The 12,194-nt window shown below is 41.8% G+C and overlaps 1 protein-coding gene across 5 annotated transcripts in view; it reads right to left on the bottom strand.

Moving 5' to 3' along the window:
* Positions 1-1,825: 1,825 nt before the first annotated feature.
* Positions 1,826-12,194, bottom strand: part of clip1a (CAP-GLY domain containing linker protein 1a) — a 31,356-nt gene continuing 20,987 nt past the window's right edge. For 4 of the 5 annotated variants that reach the window (XM_083526303.1, XM_083526306.1, XM_083526304.1 and 1 more), the window contains 9 exons: positions 11,503-11,640; positions 10,755-10,861; positions 10,209-10,329; positions 6,230-6,282; positions 5,977-6,094; positions 5,449-5,587; positions 5,250-5,305; positions 4,128-4,255; positions 1,826-2,571 (listed from right to left, as the gene is read on the bottom strand). In XM_083526303.1, the coding sequence (XP_083382429.1) occupies positions 2,343-2,571; positions 4,128-4,255; positions 5,250-5,305; positions 5,449-5,587; positions 5,977-6,094; positions 6,230-6,282; positions 10,209-10,329; positions 10,755-10,861; positions 11,503-11,640 (1,089 nt within the window). In that variant the 3' untranslated portion in view covers positions 1,826-2,342. The remainder of the gene's footprint in view (positions 2,572-4,127; positions 4,256-5,249; positions 5,306-5,448; positions 5,588-5,976; positions 6,095-6,229; positions 6,283-10,208; positions 10,330-10,754; positions 10,862-11,502; positions 11,641-12,194) is intronic. The other variant, XM_083526305.1, reaches the window with a different exon arrangement.

Raw genomic sequence — 12,194 nt, 5'->3', positions numbered from 1 at the left:
AATGAATTTGCGGTTTGAAGGTTGCTGTTTAGACACCAGTGCGGAGATCCAGCGGTGCTTGACGTTTAAAGAGAAGACCTCCAGAACACATTAGAGAAGGTGCAGGAACACCGGGAGCGCTGTATTGATTTTTTTTTTTTTTGGCTGAATTGAAAATGGCCTGTCTGAGCAAGAAATCTGCGATCCTGACCCGTTACACCGGTTCCGTCAGGAGAAATGGGCACAATAAAACTTGTAGAAGACTAAACCAAGGGATTGATTGTAGTTGTGTTTAAAAGGCAATTATACTGAATAAAGTGTAACCGTATGTCCCACTGAAAATCTGTTTTATTTCTCTTGTTCTTTCGGCTGCTCTCTTTAGGGGTCACACACTAATTCTCACACTACAGTCTTCCTCTTTCAGCTTACACCATCTTCTCTTTTTCAGTCTTCACTCTCCTTTTCTTCTTCACCTCCAAAACCAACCTACAGACCACCGTCTAATGCTGTCTATCTACACTGTCCCCTGTCAACACCTTACAGTCTCCAATCTCCTTCAGGTTGCATCTCCTACATAGAACATAGTCCACCTGTGTGCACCTTCCTCCACTCTTATAGGTCACACTATGATCCTCCTTCTTCTTAAAATAAGTGTTCACCACTGCCATTTCCATCCTTTGGTAGAAAAATCTACCACCATCTGCCCTTCCACATTCCTCTCCCCAAGACCATACCTACCCATCACCTCCTCATCACCAACTCCAGAGGTTTTCCTTCTCCTCCATCTCACCACCCACTTACCTGCATATATTTAGTTGAAATATTCAGCTGTCCTGTGAATGATCTACAAAACAAACCTGGACAATTCACATCAATGTCTCACCATCATCTTGTATTGATGATTTTAGAGACGGACTGCTGTCTGAAGTCTTCTCCATCACATCTCAAAGATTCTCAATGGGGTTAATGATTGAACTCTGGTGTCCAGTCCAATCCAGGTGCAAAACTCACATCTCGTGCTCCCCAAACCAGTTTCACAATAAACCTGGCATTGTTGTCTTGGAATATCCCCCATACAGTCAAGGAAGTAAAATCCTGGTTTTTCACTTTATTTAGGTCACCTGGCTGTTAACATTGTTGAACCTTCACCCTCACTGTAGACCTGATTACCTAAAGCAGCCTCAGATCATAACACTGCCCCCACAGGCTTGTGGAAGTGGGCAAATCCAGACTCAGACCACAAAACACTACTTTTTTTTAATACTCATCAGGTGTTTTAGTGTCAGGGTTTTATTAAGGCTACACAGCAGTTTAGTCCAAACTCCAATCATCTTTCGTTCACTTCTAACCATAGTCTTAATTGTACTGTTTTTGTTTTCTTTTTTAATAATTCGATTTTACCAAAAGCTTTTTCCAACTCTTCTTCTTTTGGCTTCTCCCATTAGGGGGCGCCACAGCGGATCATCCGCCCCCCTCTACATCTGCCTCTGTCAGACCAAATACCTGTATGTCTTCCTTCACCACATCCATAAACCTCCTCTTTGGTCTTCCTCTTTTCCTCCTTGTGCATGTACACTATATTACCAAAAGTTTGTGGACACCTGGTTATAAGTATGAGCATTTAGTCCCAATTTGCTCTTATATTTCCCTCCACTCTTCTGGGAAGATGTTCCACTAGATTTTGGAGTGTTCTTGTGGAGATTCGTGCTCATTCAGGTACTGATGTAGATGAAGTGAAGAGCGCTGGTGTTGAAGTTCAGAGCTCTATAGCAGGAGATCTTCCACTCCAACTCATGCAAAGCATATCTTCATAGAGTTTGCACAATTGTACGCTTTCACAAGAACATGATTGAAACAATATTTATTTATTTTTTGTACAGATGTATAATATTTCCAAAAAAACCCACTGAAAAAGTGACAGCATCAATAGAACATTCGAATTACATTCTGTTTTTGTTTAGTTTTTATTACGAAAACCGCCTTCATCGAGCTGAAACGAAATCGGGGAAGAGGATGTTGGAGTAAAGTGCATTAGCCTCGTTAGCGCCCCCTACTTTTCAAACGCTCAGCGCAGCGATACGCCTGCTGCAAGGGTTGAACAGGGTCCGAAAATGAACGGAGAATGAAAGCTAAGATCTCCTTCACCCAACACACGGAGAAAAAGAAAAAAAAAAGATGGAACTACGTTTAACAGTCTGAAAGAATTCAATTTAAAGCTGTTGAAGACCAAAAATGTAAAAAAAAAAAAAAAAAGGACTGTGGAGAGAGGGAAGGCAAACGAGTGATTGCGCGCACACACACACACACAGTACATACGGACATTTCCACACTTGTGCGGTGTTGCGTGAGGGTGCAGCGGGGGTTCAGAAGGTCTGATCGTCGTTGCACGTCTCGGTCCAGTGGCCGAACACCTCGCAGATTTCGCAGTAAGGCCTCTCTTCGCTGGCGCTGCCGTGGTAGGTCGTGTGCGGAGGGGAATCGGGCAGCTGCTCCTGTGTGGGACAGTCCTCCGTGTCGTGGAGATCGAAACAGTCGCAGATGTCGCAGAAGAGACGCGGTGGCAGTTTCTTTTTCTCTTTGGACTCGGACAAACTGCGGACGGAAAAACGAGACGTTACACTAGCAAACGGTGCCACACAGTTGAGGGCGGGGTTTTCTGTTGGAGTCTGGTTCCTCTCAAGGTTTCTTCTAACATCTCAATGAGGTACAAAAGTTTATGATGTAAAGCATCAATAAAAAAATTTTTTAAAAAAGGGTGCATCGTTTTTTTTAACACATTTGCATCAGTAAAAACCGATTTATTTATATTTAATTATTAGTAGAAGCGCTATAGTTCTATTATTTAAAAAGTAATCAATAGTTTGAGAGTCACATTAAATACAGATTAACATGGCAGAGGTAGAGCTGCGTCTTCCTGGAGACAGAACAGGAAAAGAACGTCTGGTTTTATTTGATCTTTTTTCTTTCTGCACTACAAAGTCCTGTGTGTGAAAGAGCCGTGCGTCAGAAGTCAGAAGTCACTAAAGTCAATTGATTTGTCTGAACCAAAGAAATAAAAGCGTATCAGTACCATTGTGAATTGGACAGCGTCATTTTTCTTTTCCATTGAATCAAATCCGAATCGGTTCGTTTGCATCCTGTACGTATCATAAGCACTAAACGTGTACATTCCAACTTTATAACCGCCAAAATTATTTGAGACAATGTCCGTAAATAAAAGCGCCTTACACATAAAACTGTATAGAAACGGAACTAAATTAATGCACACTTTAGATCAGTTTGACTTCAAACAAGAAGAATGAATAGAGGCATTTAAAATCCACACTGAAAAAAAGAAACTAGAAACAAACAAACAAAAAAACATCTCTCTAGATCATTGAATCTAGAATGATCTCAGATGTTGAGCTAATTTAAGAGTTGCTCAGGAGCTCCTGGTTCTACAACACCATCATGACTGTAGAAGACTGGAGAAAGGACATTCCTCAGGATTCACTCCTTATAGACTTGTGCTACTTTCATACAACATTCCTTCTAGTCCTCGCAAATACCAGGTAGCTTTCTATCTAGAATAAACTCATTATCAGTCACATGTATGCAGCTGCAGTCATTAATGTAAATTGAAGTGGGGGAACATTTTTTAGTTGAATATTTCAGATCAAAATGAAGAAAATTTTATCCTCAATTACTGGTTTCCTGAATTACCAACCGAGTAACAAGCCTGACTGTTCAGTTGTTATATAATAAAATAAATTAATTAATAAATTTAAAAAAGGGGGGGATTAATTCCTTTTTACATTTTCCATTTCATGTTGAATTTCATGTAAAGCACATTATATGGACAAAGGGTTTACAGACACCTGAGCACCCGGGAATCATCCCACTCCACAGTCTCCATTCACTGATGTTCTAAATTTTGGAATGTGCTTGTGGAGATTTGTGGTCGTACAGCCACAATGGTGGTAAAGTCAGATCAAGATCTTCCACTTCAGCCCAAAGCATTGCTTCATGGAGCTGAAGAAAATTTCATGATTGTGCGCTTTCAGCTTTGTTGTAACGGTTTGGAGAGGAACCATATATGGTGGAAAAAAATCAGGTGTCCCAATACTTTTGTCCGTATAGTGCATGTGATGGAGGAAAAAGCAGACCACCTTTCGTGATTGTCCATTTCGCCGGCTGTGTTTCCGTTGAGCGCCGCCTCGGCCATCTTCTCCAGCTTCGATTTCAGGTCCTCGTTCTTGCGCTGAAGGTCCACGATGACCGAGTTCAGGAACGCAACCTGCCCCAAACAAGCACGTGTAAAAACATGGAAAATGCACAAAATTCACAAATGTTTGTGCCGTAAATTCTTTCCGTTCTGTCGAGTAAAAAAAAAAAAAAACTTGAATTGTATTGAAAATTCACATTTTAATCACGTTATAAAAACATGAATATATACAGAATATATCCGCTGCACAGTAACACCGTATTCATCGTTTAAAACAACACCTCCTAGTGGTCGAAAGTTGAACCGCCATGTCGCAGATCTATGAATAGTGCACGGTCTATGAAACTCCTTTCCCCGAGCCGAGACTTCACGCCTGCATATTCATATTTTTTCCACGCGTGTGACTTAAAAAGCACCAATGAAAATCTGTTCCTCCTCTAATTCATTTTAGCAAACAAGTCAATAAACCGCAACAAGGTCCGTTACAGTTGATTGAATCATTTTAATATTAATGTAATTAATCATTTTAATAGAATTTCATTCATTTTATAATGAATTATGCTGCTTATTATTATACTGCTGCTTTAGAAGCTCTGTGTCAGATTCCAAACACGGTAAAGAATAAAGGATTGTTGATGCGACGTGGGTTTTATTTCATTTCACAATTACACTATGCGGCCAAAAGTATTGGGACACCTGACTTTTGCAGCCAGATGTGCTTCTTCCCCGAACTGTTCCCACAAAAGTGTCATGACATTTTCCCTCCGCGTGAACTAGGAAACTATAAGGTTTGAGCGCATGACGGCCTCCCTGGAAACGATAATACGGGGCCTGAACTGGAATCATCTAACTTGGTGAATATGAAGAAGCAGCTCTTGAGAATTGAACACCAACATGGGGATCTTCTCAGCCAATCGGATTTAATCAGTGGCCAAGCACTGAAAAATCAGGACTTTATAACAGTGTCAAATGATCGCAAATTTAAACCCTATTCCGCCGCGTACTTGTTCTACCTTCAATAAATAAATAAATAAAAGCGATAAATAAAGTAAACAGGGTTGAATACCTGACACTGGGCGTTTTCCTTCACCTCGCGCATCTCGTCCAGAGCGGGAGACCCTGCTGAGACAGTGCCTGTGATTAAGCCTCGTTTCTCATCTTTCTACATCGATTCCTGCTCTTCAGCCTGATTTTAATCATCTATCAAATACTGTGTTCTGCAGAATCCCTTTATTTCATAATTTTAAAGAACGGTACGTGTTTACCAGCGCTGATGTCTGCTGCTGTTAAACTCCTCTCCAGAGTGCGCACTCGCTCCTGAAGCTCAGCTTTATCGCCTTCCAGAGACTTTACGCTGCTCTGGAGAGCGTTCGCAGCTGCACTCTCGCTGCTCAGCAGCGCCACCTGATGGACGAGAAAAACGTAATAATATTGAATTGGATTGTGGCAACAGAACAACCTACTCGCACAATACGGACAAACGTTTGTAGACACCTGACCTTTCACTCTTACCCATGTAAAGGAACAGATTTGAGTCTCCTGGTTCAAGTGAAGGAGAAATATACAATTGTGCACCATTTGGGAAAGAACTACATACAGATAAAAGAGTCAGGTGTCCCAATACTTTTGTTCTCATATATACACACACACACACACACACACACACACACACACACACACACACACACACACACACACACACACACATTATATATATATATATTTTAGTAAAACAACAATCTAACAATGACTCAAATATGAAGTGAATGAATTTGTCCAGTTCAACACGTCACCTTGTTCTTCAGAGTTTCCAATTCTTTGTTCTTTTCTAAAATCAAGGCACTGTTTTTCTGGATGGATTGCTGCAGAGCGGATTTCTCAGCGTCCGATTCGCTCTTCAGGGTGAGCTCTCTGAGAACAAAAACAATTCAATAAATCAAACGTTACTGGTAGGTTTAAATGTAATTTCCAGCATTACATCCTAAAGATCATGTCGGGAACCGACAAGGCAAGAAACAAAGCCTAGGGTAAGAACCTGCGTCTCACCTCTTCTCCATGTCCTTGATCTGGCTGCTGAGACGTGCCAAGCGCTCTTTCAGCTTCGGCATGAAGAAGAAAAAAAAATGTTTTTACGATTAAAACCACAAAAACAGGTTTCTTTGGAACTGCTCTGGGTGAACTGGATCACAGAAATAATAAAATAAAAAATCAACTAGTGAAGCACGAGGTTTAATAAGAAGCACAGTGAAGTGTTGCAGCTGAACCTTTTGAGAGACGATGTGTTCGGATGCCGAGAGCGTGCGGAAGAGCGCGTATTAATGCTAAGTGGAGATTTTCGAATGAAAACTAAGTGGAACATCTGTATATTTATATATTTGTTTGGTCGAAGTAGATCTTAATTCGGTTTAATTACCCATAGAAGTGTACCCTCGTGTACAGCGCGTTATTCCCTCACGTACGGCGCATAATACCATCACGTACAGAGCATTATAACCTCATATACAGCGTGTTACACCCTAATATACAGCGCCTTACACCCTTGTATACAGCGCCTTACACCCTCGTATACAGCGCCTTATACCATCACGTACAGAGCATTATAACCTCATATACAGCGTGTTACACCCTAATATACAGCGCCTTACACCCTTGTATACAGCGCCTTATACCATCACGTACAGAGCATTATAACCTCATATACAGCGTGTTACACCCTAATATACAGCGCCTTACACCCTTGTATACAGCGCCTTACACCCTCGTATACAGCGCCTTATACCATCACGTACAGAGCATTATAACCTCATATACAGCGTGTTACACCCTAATATACAGCGCCTTACACCCTTGTATACAGCGCCTTACACCCTCGTATACAGCGCCTTATACCATCACGTACAGAGCATTATAACCTTATATACAGCGTGTTACACCCTAATATACAGCGCCTTACACCCTCGTATACAGCGCCTTATACCATCACGTACAGAGCATTATAACCTCATATACAGCGTGTTACACCCTAATATACAGCGCCTTACACCCTCGTATACAGCGCCTTATACCATCACGTACAGAGCATTATAACCTCATATACAGCGTGTTACACCCTAATATACAGCGCCTTACACCCTTGTATACAGCGCCTTATACCATCACGTACAGAGCATTATAACCTCATATACAGCGTGTTACACCCTAATATACAGCGCCTTACACCCTTGTATACAGCGCCTTACACCCTCGTATACAGCGCCTTATACCATCACGTACAGAGCATTATAACCTCATATACAGCGTGTTACACCCTAATATACAGCGCCTTACACCCTTGTATACAGCGCCTTACACCCTCGTATACAGCGCCTTATACCATCACGTACAGAGCATTATAACCTTATATACAGCGTGTTACACCCTAATATACAGCGCCTTACACCCTCGTATACAGCGCCTTATACCATCACGTACAGAGCATTATAACCTCATATACAGCGTGTTACACCCTAATATACAGCGCCTTACACCCTTGTATACAGCGCCTTACACCCTCGTATACAGCGCTTTATACCATCACGTACAGAGCATTATAACCTCATATACAGCGTGTTACACCCTAATATACAGCGCCTTACACCCTTGTATACAGCGCCTTACACCCTCGTATACAGCGCCTTACACCCTCGTATACAGCGCCTTATACCATCACGTACAGAGCATTATAACCTCATATACAGCGTGTTACACCCTAATATACAGCGCCTTACACCCTTGTATACAGCGCCTTACACCCTCGTATACAGCGCCTTATACCATCACGTACAGAGCATTATAACCTCATATACAGCGTGTTACACCCTAATAAACAGCGCCTTACACCCTTGTATACAGCGCCTTATACCATCACGTACAGAGCATTATAACCTCATATACAGCGGGTTACACCCTAATATACAGCGCCTTACACCCTCGTATACAGCGCCTTATACCATCACGTACAGAGCATTATAACCTCATATACAGCGTGTTACACCCTAATATACAGCGCCTTACACCCTTGTATACAGCGCCTTACACCCTCGTATACAGCGCCTTATACCATCACGTACAGAGCATTATAACCTCATATACAGCGTGTTACACCCTAATATACAGCGCCTTACACCCTTGTATACAGCGCCTTACACCCTCGTATACAGCGCCTTACACCCTCGTATACAGCGCCTTATACCATCACGTACAGAGCATTATAACCTCATATACAGCGTGTTACACCCTAATATACAGCGCCTTACACCCTTGTATACAGCGCCTTACACCCTCGTATACAGCGCCTTATACCATCACGTACAGAGCATTATAACCTCATATACAGCGTGTTACACCCTAATAAACAGCGCCTTACACCCTTGTATACAGCGCCTTATACCATCACGTACAGAGCATTATAACCTCATATACAGCGGGTTACACCCTAATATACAGCGCCTTACACCCTCGTATACAGCGCCTTATACCATCACGTACAGAGCATTATAACCTCATATACAGCGTGTTACACCCTAATATACAGCGCCTTACACCCTTGTATACAGCGCCTTATACCATCACGTACAGAGCATTATAACCTCATATACAGCGTGTTACACCCTAATATACAGCGCCTTACACCCTTGTATACAGCGCCTTACACCCTCGTATACAGCGCCTTATACCATCACGTACAGAGCATTATAACCTCATATACAGCGTGTTACACCCTAATATACAGCGCCTTACACCCTCGTATACAGCGCCTTATACCATCACGTACAGAGCATTATAACCTCATATACAGCGTGTTACACCCTAATATACAGCGCCTTACACCCTTGTATACAGCGCCTTACACCCTCGTATACAGCGCCTTATACCATCACGTACAGAGCATTATAACCTCATATACAGCGTGTTACACCCTAATATACAGCGCCTTACACCCTTGTATACAGCGCCTTACACCCTCGTATACAGCGCCTTATACCATCACGTACAGAGCATTATAACCTTATATACAGCGTGTTACACCCTAATATACAGCGCCTTACACCCTCGTATACAGCGCCTTACACCCTCGTATACAGCGCCTTATACCATCACGTACAGAGCATTATAACCTCATATACAGCGTGTTACACCCTAATATACAGCGCCTTACACCCTTGTATACAGCGCCTTACACCCTCGTATACAGCGCCTTATACCATCACGTACAGAGCATTATAACCTCATATACAGCGTGTTACACCCTAATATACAGCGCCTTACACCCTTGTATACAGCGCCTTACACCCTCGTATACAGCGCCTTACACCCTCGTATACAGCGCCTTATACCATCATGTACAGAGCATTATAACCTCATATACAGCGTGTTACACCCTAATATACAGCGCCTTACACCCTTGTATACAGCGCCTTACACCCTCGTATACAGCGCCTTATACCATCACGTACAGAGCATTATAACCTCATATACAGCGTGTTACACCCTAATAAACAGCGCCTTACACCCTTGTATACAGCGCCTTACACCCTTGTATACAGCGCCTTATACCATCACGTACAGAGCATTATAACCTCATATACAGCGGGTTACACCCTAATATACAGCGCCTTACACCCTCGTATACAGCGCGTTATACCCTCGTATACAGCGCGTTATACCCTCGTATACAGCGCGTTATACCCTCATATACCCTCACGTACGGCGCGTTATTCCCTCACGTACGGCGCGTTATTCCCTCACGTACGGCGCATCGTACCCTCATGTACAGCGCGTTATAACCTCACATACAGCGCATCATATCCTCATTTACAGCGCCTTATACCATCACGTACAGAGCATTATAACCTCATATACAGCGTATTATACCCTAATATACAGAGCATCATACCCTCATATACAGCACGTTATACCCTCATATACAGCGTATTATACCCTCATAGCGGTATAAAATATAAAGTATTTGTTTTGAGAAACACACTTTTTGTTGGCTGTTGTTTTCCTTCTGGCTGCTGGACAGTTCCTCAGTCAGTTTGGCTTTTTCCTGTTTCACAGCTTCCATATCCAGGGTTCTTTCAGATGCTGCTTTTTTTAACTCCTCACTGAAACACAAGGATAATTATGTTTATATATATATATATATATATAAAAATTATATTTATATATAAAAAATACATTTTTCTTTAGGAATTTATTTGTAATCTTGCTTTAGCTACAAACTATGGAAAAAAGTATTGGGACACCTGATTTTTCCAGCCATATGTGGTTCTTCGCCAAACTGTTACCATTACACGACGTCTTTGGTTGTTTCAGCATAAAAATGTTCCCTTCACTTTAAACTAGGAGACTCAAAATGCACAAAACCGGAAGTATGGAAAACTGTCTCGTTAATCAAGCTGCAGGATATGTAAGCTGAAAAAACGTCTTAGATGCTCCTGTACTACAATCTCCCAATTATACAAAACTTCAGATCCTGAATCCGACACTTTCTAAAGCTTAAGAATTTTCCAGAAAACTTGCAGCTCACATTTCTTTGCACAGACCGTTGATCCTCTCCTGTTCCGCGTTCTGATGTTCTTTGGAGTTCCTCAGATCCTGTTGGTATTCGGAGTTCTGTTTTGAAAGACTGTCCAGCTGGGAACAAAAAAAAAAAAACCTCTATTTCAGTTTATACACACATTTTATATACCACAGCGAATATATACCACTGTGCACCGATTGCCATTAAAAAAAAAAAAATCGTCATTTTACCAACACAATGTATCACAATAAATCTTTACACAATATATGTTCATTTGATTCCATGTAAAATAAAACCTCAATAAAAGCGGTTTTGGTTTTTCACACATTTGTGCCTCAGTGTTGAGGTCGAGTGCATCTTTGTGCCTGCGTTCAACACAATGCTGTTCAAATCAGATACTCAAAGACTTGTACTCAAGTCATATTGGACTTTTAACTTTTATTGGAGTCAGTTTTGCAGTAGGGGCGCAATACTTTTACTCAAGCAGGATTTTCAGGTACACGTTACACTCTCGGGCAACTGATCAGATACAAAAGTCTGAGATATAAAGTGTCTAAAACCTCTGCCTCTTTGCCATCTTGATATCACTCTGTCCAAATCCTGATAAAATGATCATGAAAACCCCAATAGTCAGCTTGATGTTTTTTTCTTCATCGAGATCTCTAAGCCAATTACTTGTGTTATTAGATTTCTTATAACGTGTCAGAAATAAAACAGATTGGAGACATTACCAGGTCCAGGTCAGGACCCTCACCTGACTCTGCAGGTTCTCTTTGGCGTTTTTAAACTCCTGGACGAGAGCCTCGGCCGCCATTTTTTCCTTTTGCAACGCGAGCTTCTCCTGGGTGAGTGTGTCCAGGTCCTGTGCTGTGCGCCCGGCGCTCTCTGCAGCCTAGAACACATCGAGTATGTTTCAGAGCGACGGTTAAAAGCTCGAGTATAAAAACATCGAGTCAATCCAAACTGTTCCAGAAGCCAAGGTGGACTCGTTTCGCCCGCGAATCTGAAATCATGCGCTGACGGTTTGGAGAGAAGCTCAATATACTAATTATTCGTCTTGGGTTTTAAAGCTTTCGGAAATCTACAGGGTGAAGAAAAGTTCAGTGGCGTCTGCTATTTAGAGAATTAACAGCTCATGCAAAAATCTTTTGCAGCCTGAAACGGAGATGTTGATTCTAATGAGAGAACGAGCAGCTCATGCAGAGGCAATGCATATATCGGAGACGAACACGTCGTAGAACATTCATTATGTATTCATTTAATTGGTAAAACCTTTCAAGCTATTTTAGTTTATATGCCCACATTTATGCTTAACCAGCATTTTTTGCCAACTAAGAGTCCCATGGTGCCCACCCTCGTTCAGGTGCACTTATGAAAGTATTAGAAAACTTACATGTCTTGGTGTAAAGCTTTGTACCATATTCTATTTAGATATATTAAATAATA

Source organism: Silurus aristotelis (assembly GCF_946808225.1).
Source record: "Silurus aristotelis genome assembly, chromosome: 23".
NCBI classification, from domain to species: domain Eukaryota; kingdom Metazoa; phylum Chordata; class Actinopteri; order Siluriformes; family Siluridae; genus Silurus; species Silurus aristotelis.
The sequence above is the reverse complement of the archived record's forward strand: the minus strand, read 5'-3'. Positions and strand labels throughout refer to the sequence as shown.